Here is a 24,646-nt window from a genome sequence, read left to right on the forward strand (position 1 = left end):
CAATAATAGAAAAAAAATATGGCACTCAGTTCGGTTTGACTTAACGCAGGCCATACGAACAGCTTGCTTGCCAAATCATGTATTTTTTGGAAAACTTCTAACTAACCTTTCTAACCTTCTCAGGGATGCTGACTTAAGAGAGTGAAGCAAAGGAGCCCTGAAAGGTGCTTGCAAGCTACTTTCCCATGAGTTTCGTCATCGCTTACGAAAAAATGCGGTTTCGTCAACTGTGGAGTGTAAAGCTTCTGCGTATGTGATTTCCCTACTGTTTTCTGCCATTTATCGCGATTTGGCGTCTTTTGGACGCTGTATGTGTAAAGTCTTTCACCTTTTTTTTCGTTTTGCGCAAAAGTTTTGTTATGCAGTTTTATCTCCACGTAGTTCTCACTGAACTATTTGGACGTCTCTTGAAAGCTTCGACTACCCGCTTCTGATCCTTCCAACTTGTAAGTAGGGGTTTGCCCGCTACTCGGGTTCTTATTTGCCCGGCGTACCCTTCTTTTCAGGGCGGCCTAGGTGCTTCTACAGAATTTCGGATTTTCGTTTCACAAGAAAAAAGTGTAAACAAACAAATAAATTAATAGATTTGCCGACTTTTATTCCACCAAATCTCCTCTTTGCTGCACTCTGTCAATGAAGTGGATTAGCTGCTTCTGACGATGGCGGGAAGGCGGGCGGTTTCTTCCGACCGGCCGGGAACACAACGGCCGCGTTCTCCTGCTGGTGTCGTTGGCTGCTCCGGCAGCGGTCCTTGGCTTTTAGCTAGGGAGGTGAGCTTGGCTCCCTTGTTGGAACCTCCCTAGCGACGAATCGCCGGATCGTCTACTCGCCGTAAACGATCCCGGAAGTTACCGCAGTAAACTTCCCAGGGGGAACCTTTGTCCGCTCTGCTTCGTTCTCCTTGGCAATTAACTGTGGAGGAGAGCTTGGCTCGTTCGACTGATCCTCCACAGTGAGAACGGCACTGGTGTCACTTGGGTCCTTTTTATTTAGCCGGGGAAGCGAGTAGCTCCTTAGCGATTAGCTTCCCGTCTCGGCGACCCTACACCAGGACTTTTTCGTATGCCCGGACCACACACCGATACACTGGCGGATTTCACTTGCCGTCACACGCGCGCACTGAACTTTTGTTACGGTGGCGGGAAACTGTCCCGAAAAAAAGGAATAAATCTGGAACGTCTGTTCCTGGCTGTGGTCCGTCACTTTCTGCTTTTTTCCGATGGCCGCCTTCCTCACTCAAACAAAACAAACTGCCAACCGCCTTGTCGCACAGCTGTCAACGATGAGCAGCATAACCAGTGCACACGAATTTTCGCAAGAGAAGTGCGGTAGCCTACCTAAAATCTATGTTACTAATTCACAAACATAAAACAAAAATTATCTAACCTATCTGTACGAATAAAACCGTTCACAAACGCGAAAATGAACAAAAATTTACAACTAAATGTGAACGGTACCGAACAGCGGTGAGCATAATTTTACGTAAACAATACACTCTACGGAGTGTATACGCAAAAAAGGGTATATTTCCACTAAATTGTTACCCTGGCGGGTTACAAACTCTACGGATATTTATTTTGGTCTATCGACGGTCATATGTTCGTTGCGTCGTTTTAAATACGACTTACCCTAGATTTGACCAGTCCCAGCTTCTTTCTAACAGTACGGTGAAAGAGATTTGGATTTTCTAGGTTCCTGCGTAAACATTGTTTACGCCGCTGATGTTTTTCCGACTCTATTTTCGCAACGGTTGCACAAAAGCTACTTTCAGAATATAAACAATACGCACTGAACTAAATTCACCTAAAATTTCAATAGATAATACCCAATGGAATCAAAGTTACAACAATTTGAAGGTGATGCAATTTGATTCTGATCACCCTTTAGTCGGTCTTTAAAACTGGAACCGGATTTACAGAGATTAAATTTTGTGATTAATACAGAGACGAAAATTGTCCACCCCCGATTTCATCGGTCGACTGGAAAATATTACAACTGTCAAATTGTCTATAGGGTGGTACTGACAAAAAATAATCGAAGTTCTTTTTTGACGGCTGAAAATGAACCTAGTGCGACTCGCGGTGAATAGAAAAAAATATTCATTCAAATATCCATGTTATTTATTGCGTTGAATATCGTACAATTATTTAGGAAAATGTTTTTAAATGCCTGTAAAGCATATGAAACAACAATCATCATCGCTTACATTGTGCCAGGGCCTTCTTTTATGCGTTTGATTCGTGGCTGCACGGTCGCTTCGTGTAATAATCGGAGACGAATGAAAATCTGCATGGATGAATGGGCGGTTTATTCGTTTGACGTTTTCAGCTGCGCGACTGAATATTTTTAACTCTTTTGAATATTTTTAACTCTGGTACTGACAGCGCAAAATATTCGAAAACGTTCTTTTGGTGAATCTAAATCTAAATTTAGTAACTGGGCAAGGGACCAGAAATTGACAGACTTCATTAGCTGTCACCCACCGAAGTACGATGGGCAATGAACTAAAAATTAGACACCAGACGATAATAAAAAATCCGTGCCTTCCTATCTAGCGGGGAATTAAATAGATCAAATGTTGTGTGTGCTCTCGCATTGGCAGACAGGATACGATCACCGTCGCCAATGCGATAATCATGTGTTCTTTCTGGGACGTCATTATCCCCAGGGATAGCATAAGGGTTAGTGCATTGGGCCGGAGTCTCGAAGGTTGCGGGTTCGAATCTCGCCTTTGGGGGATTTTTTTTTACATAAGTGCTTTCGCTTCACTCACCATTTCGTTCGTTTTTCCGTTGGATATCAAAAAGTCTTAAATAAGGCATTAACACTTACGTGAAAAACCAAATAAATGAATTATTAGTTTAAATTTAATATGCTAGCTAATCCCTTTTTTCGACGTCAAGAAAACCATTCATCCCACAAGGGCTTCTGCACTTTTGTTAGTACCAAGAGAAAGGAAACGGGACATCCGTCTAGGATGGTTAACAATAGCGAGGTAGCGACTACGACGGCAGCAAAATGCTCCCTATTTGCCAGCTACTTCTCGAGATTCTTCACAACTGCTATTGAGCACGAAACGTGGCCCGCGATATTCTCATTGATGCGGTGGATATGGATGTATTCCCATTTCAGAACAATCGGTTCTTTCTGCAATACGGAAAACTAACTCGTCGTATGTAAGTAAGTACTTGCCAGTACGGTTTCTTCCCGGGTCGATCAGTTGAGACAAATCTAGTTAGCCAAAATATCCAAAAGAATAGTTTTTAGCGTTTCGGATATTCCTCATCAGTAACTAGCCCCATCTTGGTGCCAATTAAATGATAAATCTAAACGAGCACCAAAATTAGCACTAGTTAGACGCTCAATCCCAAATCCAAAAAGTCATACGTCTTGCATGCATAAGCAACTGGCATGAATTCCTTGGACAAATCGACCTCTACGCCCCAACCCGAGTTCTTTGCCCTCGAACATTGCTACACATCGAAATGCGTAACATTAACAGCGCTGCCAATAGTCAGAATTTGGCGATGGTTCTTTGCTGGGAATGTGATTGTTTCCGTTCCAATTCCACTTTGAAACTGCCATCTAGAATATTGTACTGCTGAACATGCCCTAAGGAATTCGAACGATATAAAATACTAACGTGTATCTGTGATAACATCCAATCAGTGCTTTGTCTTGGTCAGATGGCATTACTTTTGGGTTGCAGATGGTATTACTTTTGGGTTGACTACCAAGTATCGCCATAGATTAACTTTTTGAAAACAAATCAAAAGTAAAACTGCTCTAACATAACTCAGTCCCTTCGTTCAACAAAATCTCAAACCAACCCCCGCCATTCTGTAAGCGCAAATCTAATTGAGTCCGCCCGTGCTTTAGAAATAACTACAGAAGCTTGTTGTCAGATATCTTAGTTATAAAAAAAACATCACATGAAACATGTGTGCCAACGCAACAGGAAATCATAAAAATAAATTATTTTTTTCAAACGCTAACTCACAAGCAGCAGACACACATTACATCCTGGAATATTGAACTTAATCCAAAACCACCCTGGCCGCCTACTTTGCAAATCATCGTGTATACGCCGTGCTGGTAGTGTGAGTCTGGCACCAGAAAAATTCGTACACGATTTAACTGTGTGCGAAAACCCATGGCGTCTACTGCCTATTGTAGCGTCCGGACGCTATAGCCATGGTGTTGCTCATTTAGCATGCGAGTATCGAATGATACAAACAGATGTTTGACGTTCAAGTTTTATTGATACAGTATCTACATGCTTTTCATCTTTAATTTTTATCTGCCTATTTATGTTTTTTAGTTTAGAATGGTTTGCTTAAAATTGCTTAACTGCTTACCAGTTTGGAGTAAATATTCAAACGGACACGTGGCACCTCTATTTGTAACCTCTCCGTATTTGTTTGGACCACTTAGGTGCCTCCTATTGACGGCTCTACTTAAAAAATCTTGCCTAGCTGATGGAATTTTTTCCCCTTTTTCGTGCACTTTTCAATTTTACCGGTTCTCACTAGATGCGCTGGTATTAAATTATTACCAATATTCAAGTTAGGCATTTCTGAATAGGCTGGTGTAGGAATGATTACAATCCTTCTAGTAATAAAAAAAAATTTAGGCGCACAAATCTTACATAGTTTCGTTACATATTTTAGATTTTGGAATGACACCTAGCCTCCAATAAAGAAGTAAAAAAAATTGTCAAAATAGGTAATGATATGAGAATAGTAACAAAATTTTGATAGTTAAGTCACAGAGAACAGACGTCCATCTTCAGCATTCAACTTGTGTAAAAATTTCTAACGGTTTCGAAAGAAGTTGGGATATCCAAACCAGGAGCGCTACTGTCGTCATGTTTTTTGTGGCTGAGTTCGACTGAATTCACAGCGGTTATTCCTCTACTCAGTCAAACTAGTCCGGAAGCGGTTCGGACTTCCAGTATGAATTCCAGCTCAAATGCATGAACCGATAGAGTCGGAATCGGTTTTCTTTGAGCAAGATTCCATATTGAATTCATGCAGAATTTCGAACCGGTTCCGGAATGGATTTGACGGATAGTTGGGATAAGTTGGTTTGGCGGCGCTAGTGTTTATCCTATATTAATTCAAATGTTTACACACGTTTTTAAAATATTTTTGTTCGATCATGGATCTGTTCTCTGTGGTTAAGTAGTTGAAACAATATGAACGATTCAAAAACAAGCTTTTTATTTTAATTATCACTTTTAAAAACGTAACATCTTTCACTCCCGCTGAGCATTACACCCCATCCTACCCCTAAAAATGTAAGTAAGACACGGTGACTTCGCACGCTCCAACACACTATCAGCAAAGGGCGGTGCTGGTAAGCGCTGGTAAGATCCAAATCTAGCTCCACTTTGGAAAGGAAAACGGTAACACACACGAGGTACCTCCCGGGGAGAGAGAGAGCGAGCGAGCGAAAGCCCCAGCCAATGCAATGCATTGCGAAAATGGACCATACACGAGGATGATGGTGGTGCCGCCGTCGTCGTCGTTGCCGAAGATTTCAGAGTGCACCAGGCACATAGTTGAGATAATGAAACAAGTTTTTCGGTCTGACTTTTCTCGTAAAAGTCGTATGGTTAAGCAAGGGGGGAGGGGGCGCAGGGAGGAATGGAAGTTTATAATCGCTTCACGATTATCTAGCACTAATATGTTGATGGTTGTGGCCTATAAATTCTAAAGCAGGCAAGAGTTCTTCCGCGTATGGGTCTCCGACGAGGGGACGCTTGGGAGGCAAAACGTTGATTATATCTTCTCTAGGAAAGTACTTCAAATGTACCAGAGTCGGTGGGAAAAGTGCAAAAGGTTTTTGTCTCTATGAGAAGAAATGCTGAATAGTAAAAGATCTTGTGGGGTGATTTTGAGCTACAAGAATTAGTGCTACATGTTTGTTTTGTTCGGAACGACCATGATGTACGTGATTTTAGAGGTTGTAAACTAGATCGGTTGAAGCTGACAACTCACGAAACGTTTGTATTTGCTACACGTTAATGATCATTCATCAGCTCGTTGTACAAACATCAAAGAACAAACATTTCAAGCTCTGGCGCTGACCCACTTTCCGAAAAAGGTTGATGATAAGGGTAGATAGTTTGGGAATCGAGTATCCTACGTTTCTTTGTGATACTTTGTTCCGTTCTATTCTGCGTTGATTCTAAGATGGTATTTTTAATAACGAGTGCATGATTTAGCAAAAATATCCTAAAAAGGTGTTCATAATTGAATTCAACAAACAAGCACATAATTCCTCCTCAAGCTATGCAGCAAAATACATCACATAAAACACTACAACATATCCGGGCTACTTAAAATTCAATGATCCAACGAAACAACCCCGTACGGGCACGATTTGTTACAGCGATATAATTGGTTCCTTTGGGTGCGATTCTTCCTTCCCCATGTGACCAGATAAAACCAAAACAAACAATAAAGGGACAGAGATATAAAACAAAAGGGTACCACCGAATCACAACAGCTAATACGGGTTGACAATTTTATCACTTGTTTGCCGAATCCGCCAGAAATGGGCCTTAAAGTGGTAGCGGCAGCATCGGCAGTTTAGTTTGATGATGGAGTGTTACAATTAGCTGGTGCGTCGCGTTGGATTGGATGCTCTGCAGCAGTCGTAAAATCTGAGGGTTTATTGTTCTGCGGCTTGCGTTGGGTCCTTCTAGAGCTTGCATGTTTGGAAATAATATTTATCAGCATAAGGAAATACGAAATCTCAAAGATCTCTCCATAAAGATATTGGCTCATGATATCCTTGATCCGGCAAATTGGACCAAATTCGTACCAAGAAAATCAATTATCGACCATTATATTATCTCTTTCATGTTTGCATGTCGTAACAATTTTCTCGACTACGAACCAATCGTTTCCCATAAAAACTAATCATGCTACACCTTCATCTCGTCCGACCACGAGATGTTCTCCATGTTTTTAATTAAATTAGTTGTGGAATTTGCGTTTCAACTTCGTCTCATCAGAATTTGACACTAACTTAGTGACAGTACTTACTAAGCTAGCGCCGGATTAACGCTAGCTCCAAAAACGGAGACACTAATTATGTTCACAAATTGTGTGTTGTATTGCTCAGAAACACAAATCGTGTATTTGTTTTTGGAGCTAGCGTCTATCCGGCCCTAGCTTAGTACTGTCACGAAGTTAGTGTCGCATTCTGATGAGAAGAAATCGAACCGCAAAATAACTAATTTAGTTATAGATTTTGATCTCTTCACGCGCAAATGTGGTGTTGTGAACTAAATCCTTGATGGGTTGCACTTGCAACAAATCCAACACTCGCGACGTTAGCTTACGGTGTCGATTTTGTTCGCGGGAATTCGAGAGGCTTGTTCGCGGGATTTCGAGAGGTTCGCATGTACTAATGGGCCTTCGAATTCTTGATGGGAAGAAAAAAAACGTGATGTCTCTTACGCATTTATATTTAGACTAAACAATACAATTCATTTGCTTGCCTTCGTAGCATTTGAGTGTATAGGTAGAAACCTGCGTTTGCCATTTCCTGCTACCAACCAAATCGCATATTCCTATTTTATTTACACTCTTATTTCTAACTGGCTATATCAAAATTCATTTCACAAATAAAACATTTTATTAAATTTGAATTGTTCTTATTTCGGCTTCACAACAGCAATTATCTCCTTAGTTGAGAAAAATTAGTTTTTACCAAAATTTTTCTCCGATGAGGAGATATATAGCACACTGCAGTTTCTAACTACAACTAACTTCGGTTACACCTTGGCGAAATACCCAATGATACAGGCAGCGAATCGTGACCCTATGAAGCAGTAACAGATGTCTCAACAAGGGGATCGTCAGAGTCGCACTCTTCTTGTCATATGAACTCTACCCACAATAAAAGCACGCTTTTCAGCATCCACAACCCAAGAGTCATCCTAATAAATCTTTGCGCACTTGACACATCGTGTCTTATTGCTACAATTTGCGCGGCACAAATATGGGTTTGAAGAGGCTTATTTTGACCCATCCTGTGCGATTTCCATTCAAAATCGCAACTCACTGAAGCAAGGAGTTGTTGAAATACCCAACTCCTATCTCCAGTAGATCCGCGCATGACAAACTCGACTCGGTGACCACACCATCTATCTCAACTTTGTGGAATGAGCATGTAGACGCCGTAGCCCTTCATTGAACACTTGTCGCCAGTAATGTCATTTGCTTGCTTTAGACAGGATCTAACAATTCTAGCTTATCTGGGCGGTCTTTCGAGATATCTGTTACGGTTGAATATCTCTGCGTCAGTTTTTCCGAAATCTTTAGAATACTGCGATCAGATAGAAAAGAATATATGGCCCAACTTAGATCAATGAGTATAATTTTAAACGATTTTTGTTCATTCATATTGCCATCACTTGAGCGCAAAATAAAAACATTAAAAATACTAAGGAAACGACAAAAAATACAGGAAATATGGGAAATTGACAAACGAATCAGAGGATATTAAGGTAAAAATGTGTTGCTTGTGGTGAAAGGAACAACAAATTTAAAAAACCTATTTTTTAAATTTTTGTAAACCTAAAGAGAAAAACAAAATAATTGGGTTGTTAAAACAAAATTTATATTATCTTGAGAAATGCTACATTTCACGAAATTTTTGTTATGAACATTTCGATTTGAAATGGCGGCTAGAATCCTATACAAAAAGATTCCGACAACATAAGTCATTAAGTGACTTTACGCTTGTCCGGCCATGCCGCAGACCCAGGTGATTCGCATTTAATGCCAAAAAATCTGAAACCCTGCGTTGCAAAAGACAAGCAGTTAAGTAGCCGAGAAACTCTATGCTTGCTCATATGACCCTACTCTTTTATTGCATAGGTTTTTCAATTTGAGTGAAATAATGTATGCGTGGATATGCTAAAAAGTGCATTTTCCCATACTAATAATAATGCACAAATCCGAGGAGCAACCAATCCCTTCCACAATTTACACTTTTGAATGGGTCGACTGGAAGGTATGGGGACTGTGGCGGGGATCACGATGCTGTTGGAAATCTGTAATGACATTATGGCGACAACAGTTAACTTACCCTAATTAATACACACACTGTAATCCATACGTATCACCTAATTGTACCTACATACCAAACACACACTTGATCATCCAAATGTACCTACGGAATCATCCGATCACACACGCGATATTATATCGCATTCCCCAGCCAGCTTTTTCGATCGAATATCCAAGTTGCAACTGAATACTACGTGTTTATATACCACCAAAAAAGTCACACTAAATGCAAAAAATCGGCATATGCGTACCAAACTGGAGGCACAGAGAACAGACATCCAAGATCGAACAAATATATTAATAAAATTAGTGTAAATTTTTGAACGAATATCCGTTAAAACACTAGTGCCGCCACATGAACTTATCCCAACTGTCAGTCAAATCCATTCCGGAACCGGTTCGAAATCCTGAATGGATTCAGTATGGAATCTGGCTCAAAGGAAACAACCAATTCCGACTCAATCGGTTGATGCATTTGTGCTGGAATCCATACTGACCGGTTCTGGAATGGTTTGACTGGGTAGAGGTATAACCGCCGGTCAATTCAGTCGAAATCAGCCACAAAAAACGGGACGATAGTAGCGCACTTGGTGGAGATATCCAAACTATCTTCGAAAACGTTAGGGATTTTTACACAAGTGTAATGCTGAAGATGGACGTCTGTTCTCTGTGCTGGAGGTGATATACATACATCGCTATTGAAATTGACGATTTCTGACAACAATATATACGTTAAGTGCGATCATTTCTAGTATGAAAGGGATTTTAGAGGATGTATGTACGATTGGATATGCGAAAGAATCTCAGATTATATACGATATCCATAACTAGTATACGATTCCGAAACACTATATACGATCAACACTGATTGGTCGGTAAATATGATCAAATTATAAAAAAAACAGTAATTGACACATCAATCATCTCCTGCATAACAAAATACGTAAAAAGCGGGGTCTGTGGGAGAAAACGCGCATATGCTGATTGTGAACCGATGCCAAACAATCCACAGGTACCTATTATTAAGATCGGATTCGAACCGGCGACGTTTGGATTGTCGAACATTGCTGACTGATCAGAACTATTTTAATTATAATTAGTGTGACTTCTTAATGATATCTTATCTTCAAGTAAGCAAGCACTTCCGATTAACATTCACCATATATGCAACAATCTCATTTCAAAGATATGAGATAAGTCATAAGTACTTTCGCGAAAGCGGTTTTATTATGTTGTGATATATTAAGTCGTATCTAACTTTTTGGAGTCATTGCGATTTATGTTGAAGTCGTACATATGTTCATGTTGCTGATTGACTATTCCCACACATAGGAACGACCACAATGACTTCATTAAGTTGTTAATCTGACATTGATCGTAGTAAAATATGATCAACTGTGAGCAAAAATACGATTTTCAATAATTTCAATATTTGTAGCTATATGAAAATCGGTTGTCAGTGCTCTACGACAAACTCCGACCGAACACGATTTAACTAGAACATCAATGGGACTTCGAATCAAAGGTCGTATTTCAATCATGTTTCTAGTAATATGCCATTATAAATAAATTTCTGCAGGCTAAAATCGACTTTCATAACGATTTTTACTTTTTGTAGATATCTTTACATCGCTATACGTATGATGATTTGCTGGGTCACTCATTCCCATACACTCTAGTGTAGGGTGACCATATGAGGCGAGTAAAAAACCAGGACAGTCGAAAGGGGACTACCTCCCCCGTTACCTATCAATCGACTATCCTTTCTCCACAGGTTTTCGGCAGTTACAAAGATCTTAGGTCGGGCAGGCAGCTTCGTCAGTAAAAAAGTCCTATGGGTCTGAAAGGAAGAGCTCTACCAGAATTTTTTTGTGGGAATTCGATCACCGTGCTTTTTAGGATTTATACACGCACACATGCGAAGTTCTTGCTACACCACCACCAGCGAAAGTTTCATGCTGTTGTTGGAGAAATCGGAAATCCTGAATTGAGCAAATGAGACGAATTATTATGAGATAGTCTGTGCAGGAACAGGCGAAATTTTCAGAACTAAATACACGTCATTGAAGCAAAGCAAAAACATCAACGGTCCCAAGTAGCTTCCCTGCGCTATATCTGGCAATCTCGAATGACAACCATTGGTAAGCAGTATCACAATGATCGGACACGCTGTGCGTAGATTCTGTTGTTCCAGCATTCGTCGGTGGCTGAGTTGCAACTCCGGTTGTTGGTGATTTAGTTAATGTTGTTGGGTTTGCTCGCAGTTGATGTTGTTTCATTAAAGGCTTTCACACATGGTTTGGCACATAGGGATCTGTTCTTCATATGTGCGCAGCGTGATTTGAGATTTGCTTCTCACGATACGAACACCATTGGATATACCTGGAAAAAAGTTTCTCCAGGTTTCACCGTTACGTACTTCGACATCAATAGTGAATTTATTGGTTATACGCGGGGATAGATCGTGCAGACTCACACCAGTCTTATCTTCGTCAATCTAAACGGGTATCTTGATTCTAACATTGACATGCGCAACGACGTGTTGCATGTTGTTTCCCATAGCCAAACTTTTCGCCATGGCCAAAGTTTTAAATGCTATCAGTACCGCATTTCGAGTATGCGCCTTTATTAATTGTTCCATTTCGCGAACACATGGGCGGATTGGACAAACGACCACTGTATTGGATCGAAGATTGTTCAAATTTTGCTGATGAGTTTCAAACATTTTTTTTAAATAAACGATCGATACCGCATCAATAAAAGTAACGGTGCATTATTTTCCACACTGGGACAACTGTTATTTTTCGATTGCTTTGCTGGCGCGGTACATATAGACGGCAGACTCTATGTAGAAGCGTTCGTTTGATTCACTGCACTGTTAGCGCGATTGTAGCTTCCCATCCGATTGAGATGGAAAAGTAGACTGATTAGGAAATGGTATTGATCCTAAAGGGATTCCATAATTACCAGCTCGAGAGAGCGCTCAATAAGGTTATTCCACGACAGTTATTGTTGTTTCGCCATTTTCCTTTTTATGAAATGGATTTCCAGTAAAACGAAAAACAGCCACTTGCAAGAGAACTCTAGAAGAAGGAGAATCGCCAAAACTTCGATGTGTCTTCTTAGAGGTAGGCACTAGATGAAATTTTTCGGATCCCGGAATCATTGTTTCATCGACATTGTTAGCGGCCAGAGTTTAGTCCACAACTGGAATCGGTTCGATTTGTTCGATTGCCAAATGTTGTTGCAGACAGACTACAGCTCATTCATATGGTACGTACATACGAACGCCTTTTTCTCTTTTCAATTTCCATGTAAAAAGGTAAGTTGGAAAAAGAAATAACGAGGTACTATCGAGAGCTTCAAAAATGCATCGGATGGTACAATTGAGAGATTCGAGTGTATTAAGTTTTGTTTGTCGTACTCTGGAGCAGAGTGAATAAAGCGAAAACTCAACAATTAGAAACATAACGGGTGTTCAATAAAAAATGAGAATGACTTCAATACCTTTCTGTAATTAATGAAAAGAGCGTAATTTTTTTTCTCTCCAACACAATTGCTCTCTGAACTTCGTATAAATGGGAGACATGGTTCATTTCGCTCAGGTGCTGTCAGTTGAATCAAAGATGGCGTCGAAACAGCAAGTACTCTGCGAGCGTGTTGTGCGATTTTACGAAACACTTGGCCATTGTGGAAAAAAGTTTACGGTAAACCACTTTCGAGACGAAAACGTGCCCGTGAGCACAGTTTACCAAATCCTGGCATCCATGAGCGTGGAGCGGAAGGCCGATATCGGCCGCCGGCGAAGATGATGACGAAGAAGAAGAAGGAAGCGTTGAAAAAGCTGTTCGATAACAAGGACGAAACGAGTTTGCGTGATGCCGGCCCTCAAGATGGAGGACATCATCTTTCGGAAGAAGACTCGGTCCCCCGACGACACGGACGAGTAGATAGCGATCGGGAAATCGCAGTGCCGGTGGATGACGAACAACTACCGCGAGACATTGCTGCTCTTGAACACCCACATTCCAGGAAATGACAGCGGAGGAAGTCTTGAGTTTATTCTTCTGCCGTTTTTAAAGGAGCATCATGCGGTTGGGAAGTACGTCTTCTGGCCGGACAAGACGTCTTCCCATTACGCCAAGAAGACGCTGTAGTATCTTGAGCAGAAAATGATGCGTTACGTGCCGAAAGAAAGAAACCCCACTAACTTGCCCCAGTGCCGTCCCATTGGGGTTTTTTCGGCTCCCTAAGTGCTTTAGTGTATAAAAATAATTGACGAGTCAAGGATACGAAGCAGTTGACCACCAGGATCTGGAATTGTATCCGGAAGAAGGACGTCAGTGCCGTCCAGTGCTCTTGCGAGAACATCACGACTAAGTTGCGTCGTACTGCTGACCAGGGCCCCTTCTCTAATATTAATTGACATTTTTTTTTTGTAGAATAAACATTATGTTTTTAATAAAAAATACTGAATTCGTTGAAGATTTTTTTTTTGTTTTTCAACTACATGACTGAAAAAACTCTCATTTTTATTGAACACCTGTTATTAGGCTTACAGGAGAAAAGCCAGGGCAAATCAAGCTTTTTCCTCGACTTACCAGGACACCAGGACAGTCATTTAAAAACCAGGACATGTCCTGGGAAACCAGGACGTATGGTCACCCTACTCTAGTGTCGATCAGGCTTTGTACATAGAATAGTAATTAGTAATAAATTGACGATCAACCTATTCAGACGTGTCCGCGTAATGTATAGTGACATGTTCAGTGACGCAGCTGAAAACGTCGAAAGAACAAATCGCCCATTCATCCATGCATTCGTCTTCGAGTATTACACGAAGCGAACGAGCAGCATCGAATCAAACGCAACAAAGCAGGCCCTGCCACAATGCAAGCGATGATAACTGTTATTTTACATGCTTTACCGACATTTGAAAACATTTGCCTAGATAATTAACGTAATGAATATTATTGTACAACTAGGTTCTTTACTGACACAGCTGACCTCACTTTTCTTGACAGTTCACTTGTACTGTTCACATGGACTTAGAAAAATTTGTGGACGACTAGATTCGTTCGCAAATCGTAAAGAATTTTTCTAAGTCCGTGTAAGCAGTACAAGCGAACTGTCAAAAATGAACACTCAGTTCATTCGTGACGTCAGTGTAAAATATTCAATATTCAACTGAATGAATAACATGGATTTTTGAATGAATATTTTTTCTATTCACCACGCGTCGTATTATGCTCAAAAAGAGCTTCGATTATTTTTAACTTTAACTTGAACTTCCATTGGACACGTTCCTAAAAACCTTGACAAAAGGAAAAACAATACCCATGTCAAAACAAGGAATATATGTATATCAATTTCATTTTGAAATATGTCATAGAAGGAATATGAAGAGGGTTGCTGCAAAATGGGAAGACGTTCATCAAAAAGCAAAAATGATTCCGGGCTCACAAACATTACACTACTTCATTCCAATGTCAGGATACAAGATTGTTGAGAAAAGATTTGTATATTTTCTTTATAAAGTTTCATCAACTACTTCTCAGACATAATTTCAATTCAGCCAACGTATTTCGAGTTACGATTTTGTTCAAACACCCTCTTCAAAAGCTTGTCTTACGGCAATGTACATGTTGTTCCATATCCAATACATGTGCCAAATTTGGTCTAAATCGAAAAGGATCATGCCTAATTTTTGCAATTTCTGTCAGATTCCCCCTGGAATTCCTCATATAAAGGGTGTTTGGTTCATGGTTAAGATCCTCTCGAAGGGGTGATAGACGATCAAATTAGGGGAAAATCGTTCAACACATACCATCTCAACCGATGTAGAATTATTGAACTGTTTCTGTGAATAACTTGTTTGTCTTAAAATATTTCTAGCTCATAAAGTAGGTATATGTACAATGACATGGTATTTTAAATCTTTTGCACCCCAAAAATGAATCATCGGGAGCGTAAATGCATATATTTTTTTTCTCGGTCTCGAACTGTAAGCAAAAAGTTCCCAAAGGATTCATTAGTGTTGGCCCAACCTCATACTTGTACAATACAATATTGAACCTCATAGCTATACAGTGCAGACATAACATTAATAACACATACCAACGTCTCCATGCTGGTCTACTTGAAATCGCTGTTGTAAAGATGAGAAATTTATACAGCTCATCCGAAAAGCTAGTAATCATGTGTCTTTATAACCTCGTGAGTGAAGAGACGTTTTAACTAGTAGATATTTGTCGGTTCTAGTTCTGATGCTACCCACTAGTCTTGTTTTTCTAGGTTTAGTACCAACACAAACAAAAGGGATATTAAGCACAGTAGGAAAATGGTACAAAGCACAATGCGTCAATGACGATGTTGAAAACCCGGCAGCAGAGAGGCAAATGAAATCATCACACTCATGAGTATGAAGCTTATACATGCCATTTTTCGACTTTACGAGTGTGTGTCGTCTTAGCACGGATAGTGTTTAAATTTATAGCAGCGGTGAAGAAAATTAAGCAAAACAAAAAGGCTGTGCAGCAATTAAAAGATTTCGTGACTAGGGTGGGTGGAAATGTAAGGAGTGAAGAAAGAAAATCTTTGTGAGCTTCGGAAGCAGCAAATTGATACAGCAAAGTCTAACAAAGTCTTTTTGTATGTGACCTTCGATTGTTTTGTATGTGAGTGGGTGCCTTCGATTGTTCGATCTGATGCGAATTGTAGGGGGGGTGTGATACGCGAGGGGATCCCACGCCGGACACCCATAGTTACGCCCCTGTCAAAATCTAGAAGATATATTCTAGTCAATAATCTTTAACTCATAACCAGAACTCCGATCCAAAATAAATGCGACAGCAGTTAATAAACATACTATTCCTTTCATTTGAAATCGAGTTTGTCAAAATCGAATCAGCCAAGGAAAAACTGGTTCATATGTGGATTTAATGTGTGATCGCACTCTTCCACCCGCAACTCCGGAACCAGAACACCGATCCAAATAATATTTAATGGCAGCCTATGGTGAGACTAAACCTTTTATTTGAGTATAAATTTGTTTACATCGACGCAGTCATCTATGAGAAAAAAGGCATTATTTGGCACATACACACCGACATTTTCCGATCTCGACGACCTGAGTCGAAAAGTATATGAGACTCGGTCCTGCACGACGCTGTTAAGAAGTTCGTTTTAAGAGTGATTGCACAGTCTTTCTTTATATGAGAAAGGCAAAACATTGGCGACCTTGAAACGTCATCGATTACATTGCTATTGAAACTGATGCCGAGTAGTACTTTTCGTAAAAGTATTGGTATAATTTCAATACTTTTTAAAAATTATTCAATAAACATATTGCTGTGTTTTCTCGTGGAGGGTTTTTTTTATTTTGCAAGTTTGTAAAATTTATGCATCAACTCATCATTTTTTTTAATTTTCGTGCTAATGTTTTTTTCTGGTCTTCAAAATTCTAATTTAAAAATCAACGCTTATAGCTTCAAAATAAAAAAATTAAAATCTATTCCGAGGATACCTTGCAATTTATTCCCCAAAAAAAACAGCTCATTTTCAGGTCTCGAGAGTTGAGGGCCCCCTTAATAAACTGTCTTCAACACCACAAAAACATCAAAATCGTAAAAGAAAAGAAAATCAATACCTTTTACAATTTTTCTTTGGCTTTACAGAAAAGTTAGTCTATTCGGTCAATTTCTATGCGTAATATTGTATTATTTGAGCAATATTGTCCCAAATTTGTATTGCAAAATATTTGAAAATTGGGCGAGTGACGGTGAATCTTCAGGAGGTATTTGGACCAATAGTTTTGAAATTTCGCATAGTTCTTCTTCACATCGTTGCCCAGTTAACTAAAGAAGCGTTTTATAAAATTCTTATCATTTTTTTACAAAAACATGTTTTCCGTGTTTTTTTTATCGAAAATCGTATGTTTGACTTCAAAGTGCTAAAAAATTTAAATAATCGAGAAAAAATGTTGAATGTTTCTGTCACTACCTGCGGAATGATGTGAAGAAGAACTGTGCCAAATTGCAAGACGATTAGTCCAGTTGATTTTGAGTTATGATGTACACCGCAAAACAAGTTTTCGAAGAAGAGTCTCTGGAGATTCACTGTCACTCACTCAATTTTCAGTACTTTGCCATGAAAATTTGAGAAAATATTGTTCAAATGTGTCATTATTACATGGAAATTGAGTGAATATGCTAGCACTTTCTGTATCGCCATGTGTCTTTTTTATCGAATTAACTTTGCTCCCTCCCCCTTAAATTAATTCTGCTTAAGCATTCAATCAACATAAAAAGGCATTTAGATGGGACTGCAGCGTATTATTTCCTTCTTCGTCGCCAATACATTCAAACAGATAAATCACGGAGAAACTGCCATGTACGATTAAAAAGTCAAATCAGTAAACTTTGTTTTCCTCTCTTTTTTTCGTTCCAGAATGCGGAAAGTGCAAGATCGGCACCAAACGGCTAAATCTAAACAAGTTCTGCAAAAGAGATTACGGTAAGTGCCTGACTCGGTCCTATATAGTATTGGATATAGATATTTACGTACATTTGCCTCTTATACGACCTGCGACTAGAGATTGATACACCCGCCCGCGATGATAGGAAGAGTTGCTTACATTCCGCCCCTTCCACAACACCACTCCTTCCTCGGGATGACTTTACCACTTTTATTCCTGCCACTCTATGTCATTTCGCGGAAGATCAACTTTTTATGAATGCAATTTTCTGTGTGATTTCACGGATTGAGCCGTCGATTATAATCTTCGGTAAGGGTTTGTAGAGGATTGATTTTTTTTATGGCAGTGTTGCCTCTTAAAATGAAACGTACTAGCGATTTTTGGAGCTTTTTTTTAATGGGAATCCGTTCTAATTTAGCAAATCAGTCTGAATCTCAGATTGTCACACAATCAAAGCCAAAAAAATAACATAAATTCTTATTTTGCTATTTAGTGAATTTTAATAGAAAGATAAAATATGCATTAGTTTTAATTTTAATTAGATTCTCAAACAAAAATTATCAATAATTATGTTGATTTTGATGCAAGGTGCACATCATATTTACACATTATCAAAAGACAGCAAAATAACCAAGAAAACCATTCAGAGAGAACTCAGTAGAAATGAAAACGTAACAAGTCCTGTGGCATGAAAAAGGTACTCGAAGTTAGACTAAGTTCAAGTAATAATATTTTTACGAAGCTATATCCCAGTCTTGATTTTCATCGTTAGCTGAAACTGTTTCTGGCAGCACTGGTACAGTGGAATCCAATCAGATTAAATGCAAATATCTTAGTTCTACGTATAATATCAATAACTGTTAACGCTCAAAGGAAAGGTAATGGTCCCAAGTATTAGTCTTGATAGTTTTTGTGAGCAAGGCTAGCACAATTCAAACGATGTTGATCGTAAACGTCATGAGCATGAAGAGTTTACCTTTCTGATTTCGATCTTAAACACAGATTACAATCAAGTGTTTCAGCAACGTTCAGTACGCACCACCATTCGCCGACCTATGCGTGTACGAGTAAAAGTAATCTCACCTATCCAGCCGAACATCCTTATTCAATTAGGGTCGGAGGTTAGTTGAGCTTCATGCCGCGCTTAATCCTATTAGGACGAGGTTAACAGCGTCGGTAAGTTTTGGCTTGGCTCTTTTACTCGGTAATTGAGAAAAGCTTGCTCCCGTCGACACCGACTCTGCCGCTGCGCCACCGCCGCCGCCGTAACCGATGAAACTGCAATCCAGCACTCAGTTCATAGTTTAATGCTATTATCGTCGTGTCGTGTCGTCTCGCCGATGCAATAAAGTTGTTTTATAGTCAAATTTGAGGTCACTGAACGGCACAGGCTAAGAGCTAGTAGTACGACCTTATCAATGGGGCTTAGATGTTTCGCTAATGATTTATTTTTTTCAAAAATGATTATTTAGGATGACTATGCAAATTTCGCCCAAAGGAAAAAAATAGGGTAAATTCAATGTGTGCACGAAGGTCACAATACATACCTACTTATAATAAAGTTGGATTTCGTCTCATCACTAGCATCCAGAGATGCCAGGTACTTTTTTCAAATGTCTGCAATAATAATTTTTAAAGTCTGGGAAGAACAAAAAATGTCAGGAAAGCTAGTGTAACCAAAAGCCTTTATGTTCAAAAATCTGCAAATATCTGCAACAAAACTAAAAAATCTGCAAATATCTGCAACCAAACTAGAAAATCTGCAAATATCTGCATCATCGAAAAAATCTGCAGCTTAAATTAAAAGTCTGCGAATTTGCAGACTTGTCTACAAATCTGGCATCTCTGCTAGCATCACAGAGAACAGACATCCATGATCGAACAAAAATATTTAAAAAACGTGTGTAAACATTTGAATTAATATACGATAAACACTAGCGCCGCCACACCAACCTATCCCAACCATCCGTCAAATCCATTCCGGAACCGGTTCGAAATCCTGGATGGATTCAGCATGGAATCTAGCTCAAAGAAAACAACCGATTCCGACTCTATCGGTTGACGCATTTGAGCTGGAATTCAGGCTGGAAGTCCGAATCGGTTCCGGACTAGTTTGACTGGGTAGAGGAATAACCGCTGTCAATTCTGTCGAACTCAGCCACAAAAAACATGACGACAGTAGCGCACCTGGTTTAGATATCCAAACTACCTTCGAAACCGTTAGAGATTTTACACAAGTTGAATGCTGAAGATGGACGTCTGTTCTCTGTGCTAGCATCTAGCAGAACGGCGTAACAATGTGTGTTTGTTTTTGTAAATCATTATGAAGTGTTAAGCTGTTTATGTAGTACACTGTATCAAAAAATTGCCCGTACAGCATTTACTCCAATAATAAATCATTAGAAAAATGTATTAAGAGGACTCTCCTCAATTGATAGTTTAGGCCATGTCAAATTATGCTGAAAACCAATAACTTTGTTAAAATATTTGCGAGTTTCAAAAAAGCAACGAAACCGACGTCAAAAAATTGCCCGTACACTTACGACCGTTTCAAAACTTTGTGAAGTAAACAAGTATGTGTCAAATAGGTAGAAACAAGCACCCGCGTCGTGTCCTGTAGAATAAGTTTCTGGTGATTTTTACAGCATATTCGATAAAATCAATTTTTTTTTTTTAGTTTTTTCGTGCAATTTAAAGGTGTTAGATAATTTTGTCCGTATAATGGCCGATTCTCGCACTAAAATTCCGCTGGCCATCCGAAAATTGATCGTTGATTTGAAGGAAGATGGTAAAAGCCTGTCCGAAATTGCAGGAACTGTGAATCGCCCACGATGTTCGGTGCAGTATGTACTTCAGAGCTTCAAGAAAACAAAATCTCTTGAGACTGCCTCCGGGAAGAGGTCGCAAACCGAAGCTTACAGATCGTCACGTTCGCATACTTTTACGTGAAATCAAGGAACATCCTAAACAGAGTGCTCCTAAGCAGATAGCCTGTTGCAGTACGACAACATTAAAGTTAACCCACAAACAATACGCAATGCCCTCCACGATAAAGGATATCGAGGATGCGTAGCGCGTAAAAAACCGTTCATTTCTGCTAAAAATATCAAAAAGCGGTTGGAATACGCTCAAAAATATGTAGTAGAACCAGAGGATTTTTGGAACAACGTTCTATTCACGGATGAGAGCAAATTTAATATTTTCGGGACTGACGGATTGGTTAGAGTGTGGCGTAAACCGAATACTGAGTTAAATCCGAAAAATCTGCGGCCGACAGTAAAGCACGGCGGTGGTCATGTTATGGTGTGGGGTGCCTTCAGTGCAAGTGGTCCAGGAAACTTGACATTTATCGAATCTACCATGGATAGATTCATGTATCTTGACATTTTAAAAAATAATTTAAAAGCAAGCGCGCGGAAATTGGGCCATGGAGATAATTTTCGCTTTGTTCAGGATAATGACCCCAAGCATTCCTCGAAGATTGTCAAGGAATGGTTGATCTACAATGTAAAATCGACGCTCCCACATCCTCCCCAATAACCGGACCTAAATCCCATAGAAAATTTGTGGGATCATCTTGAATGAAAAATCCGGGAACATCCGATTCAAAATAAGAACCAGCTGAAGAAGGTTCTAGTTGAAGAATGGCAGAAAATTTCACCTGAAACAACCCAAAAACTGGCTTCCTCGATGAAAAGACGTTTGCAGAGCGTAAATGCAGCAAAAGGTGGTCATACAAAGTATTAATTTTGTATTTTAAGTCAGTTCAATAACATTTCTTATCGTGTACGGACAATTCTTTGACATTGATTTTGGAAGAGATGTTTATTTTATTCATTTTTTTACAGTTGAATGAATTTCTCTTATATTTATGTCTTGATAGAATTAAGGAGTTATTTTAGTTCATAAATAAACAAATTTAAGGTTTTTAACTTAATGTGTTTAATGTACAACTGCGCATGCGAGCAATCCCTGTACGGACAATTTTTTGAGACACTGTACATTGTAGCTCATTGAATCAATATTCTGATTGCAGTTGAAAATCTTAAAATTGACTTGAGCCTTTAGTTTTTCCCTATTTGCAGAGTGGGCAACTAAAGCGCATCTTGTGTACATGTTAGAGAATCAACCCAGGGACAACTTGACAGATAGTGCTTGTTTCATATATGTGCCGCCGATGTGATGGTGGCGCTAGTATGCCTTCTCTGTACGAGTACCACAAACAACGAAACGAAAAAGTTTCAAGAGAAAAGCGTGCTCCGTTACGTGTGTTATGAACGCCGACAATGCGGCTAGAACAACATTTAGAAAAAGCGTATTCCAAAATGTGGATAAAGAAAACTATTATAAGAGAATAAATTTATCTCTGATTGGAAACCGTCAGCAAAGTTACATAAATCTTATTATAAATTTAGCTGGCAGTCGTTGTTTTTAACAACCGGCTTTCTTCCTTTCTAAAAAGTTTTTGGTTTTCTTGTGTGAAGTTTGTAATCGGTAAATCATTGGTGCTATAAATGAAAAACATTTTGGCCAATGAAAATAAATCACCAAGCTTAACAATTCGTGAACCTGCGACATCTTGTTTCAAGTTCATAAAGAACGTCAAAAATGCTGCCAGGAATGTATAATTTTGTTCAGCTCCTGTCAGGCTTGTTCAACTTTGGCAATAATTTTGTCCGGAAGATGTTGCGATGGTTTTGGTATGGATCCCTTCAGAATTATTCTGGCATGTTACACGGCTCTACCGGAGGATTTCATGACTTGGTTAGTTTCGGAAGATTTTCGGAAATTCCAATATAAGTGGTTGTGGCTTGATTTTGAAAGTCATCTTCTTGTAATTCCGAAAATCGATTCATTTTCTTTTGGATTTTTCAAACTTCAAATGGAATCTATGTTTCTGTTTAAGTATGGGGGAATAAGGACAGTTTCTAATATGAACAGCGAAATAAATTTGATGATAGAAATGCTTAAATTGTTTAGTTTTTAGATATGGAAAATAGTAAATGGGATGCGCCTTTTTCAAATTTTGCTCCATTCGAGCCGCCATGACATCACCAAATCACTACAAAATTTGCTTATGAGTTCAATATATGGGAACTGTCAAGTTGTCCCCGGGCTGTAGAGAATCAACTTGCGCATCATCTGCACCAGTTGCGCTTTAGTTCGGAACGCTGAAAATAGGAGAAAAATCGAAAGGTGCAAGTATACTATTTCGATTTTCAACCGCAACCAGAATATCATTAATGAACAACACAGATACGAGTAGTCCTTAGTGGCTTCCTTTAGGAACATCTTAAATAATTTCTGTATATGATTTGCCGAATTCCCGAAGATTTTAAAATACTGCCTGGCCTCTAGAAAGTTTTACTCGGCAGTACGAAAATAACAATCAACCGCGATCACATTTACAACTCAACTGAGCTGTATCGTTTTAAATTTGATCCGAAAATATACAAGCGAGAGAAACAATGATTCGACCAACAGAAACGCATTCGAATGATTCGCTCTAATGGCTTGACATGCAGCAAAATACGCTGTGTTACCTAGCGTTATGTTTCGAGCTCGAGCCCAAGCTCGGCCGTGATCAATTTAGAATATAAAGGTATAGCAGAACACACGGTTTATTTAATTTTGGCAACCAAAAATATGCAAACAATCCAGAAGCACAACCGGTCGACGTGATAGCGTTCATACGGTTCAATGGGAGCTGAACAAACGACGTAATGACGTAAGCAAGAAGATTTATTCTGATAATACTCACACCATCAACCGTATTTGTGTCGATAATGCTGCCATTCTTGCAGCAAATGCCAAACTGAAAGCATCTTGTTCCCCGGGTCCAGATGGTGTTCCCTCGATTTTTGTCAAAAAGTGCATCAGCGGGCTTCTTGAACCACTTCGGCGAGTCTTCGAGCTATCACTCACTACTGGTACATTCCCTTCCTGCCGGAAAGCAGCGCACATGTTTCCAGTTCATAAAAAAGGAAACAAATCGAACATTAACAATTATCGGGGAATCTCGTGTTTAAGTGCTGTATCAAAACTGTTCGAGTTGGTTGTGTTAGATCCTATTTTCTTTCACTGCAAACACTACATTGCAGATGACCAACACGGTTTCATGCCTAAACGATCGACAACGACAAAACTGCTCTCGTTCACAACATATGTAATGGATGGATTCGCTGACGGATTGCAAACCGATGCTATTTATATGGATCTATCTGCGGCCTTCGACAAAATCAACCATGATATCGCAATAGCGAAATTGGACAAACTCGGCATTCATGGACAACTTCTGCGCTGGTTTCGTTCCTACCTCGATGGAAGGCAACTCCAAATCAGCATTAAGGACTATCTATCTGCACCATTCTTCGCTACATCCGGCATACCACAAGGAAGCCATCTCGGTCCAGTAATATTCCTCCTCTACTTTAATGACGTCAATTTCACATTACAAGGACCCCGCCTTTCTTTCGCCGACGACATGAAATTTTTTCAACAAATACGGGATAAAACCGATGCCGAGCTTTTTCAGAGGGAACTGGACAGCTTTAGTACGTGTTGTGATCTAAACAGAATGGTTTTGAACCCGCAAATGCTCAATCGTCACGTTCACGCGGAAACGCCATCCGACTCAGTTTAACTACCATTTCTTCGGCTCGAGCATTCGAAGACACGCTCACATCAAAGATCTCGGAGTCATCATGGATTCGGCACTAACATTCAAACCACATACTTCATACATCGTGGATAAGGCATCACGACAGCTTGGGTTCATTTTCCGAATAGCGAAAAACTTCAGGGACGTATATTGTCTTACATCGCTTTACTGCGCGTTGGTCCGCTCAACGTTAAAATATTGTTCAGCTGTTTGGAATCCGTACTACCAGAACGGGATTGACAGAATCGAGGCTGTCCAACGCAGGTTCATACGCTTCGCCCTTCGTCATCTCCCATGGCGAAACAGATTTCAGCTGCCGAGCTATGAAAACCGTTGCCAGCTAATACACCTCGATAAACTCAGCATTCGGAGGGACTGCTCTCGAGCCCTGTTCGTCTCGGACTTACTCTCTGCCAGAGT

General features: G+C 39.6%; 1 protein-coding gene across 2 annotated transcripts in view; it reads left to right on the forward strand.

The window, feature by feature from the left end:
• LOC131683611 (netrin-B-like) overlaps positions 1-24,646 on the forward strand; it is a 208,995-nt gene that overhangs the window by 170,157 nt on the left and 14,192 nt on the right. For both annotated transcript variants that reach the window (XM_058965741.1, XM_058965732.1), the window contains exon 5: positions 17,538-17,603. In XM_058965741.1, the coding sequence (XP_058821724.1) occupies positions 17,538-17,603 (66 nt within the window). The remainder of the gene's footprint in view (positions 1-17,537; positions 17,604-24,646) is intronic.

The sequence above is a fragment of the Topomyia yanbarensis genome, chromosome 1, assembly GCF_030247195.1.
Source record: "Topomyia yanbarensis strain Yona2022 chromosome 1, ASM3024719v1, whole genome shotgun sequence".
In the NCBI taxonomy this organism is placed as follows: Eukaryota; Metazoa; Arthropoda; class Insecta; order Diptera; family Culicidae; genus Topomyia; species Topomyia yanbarensis.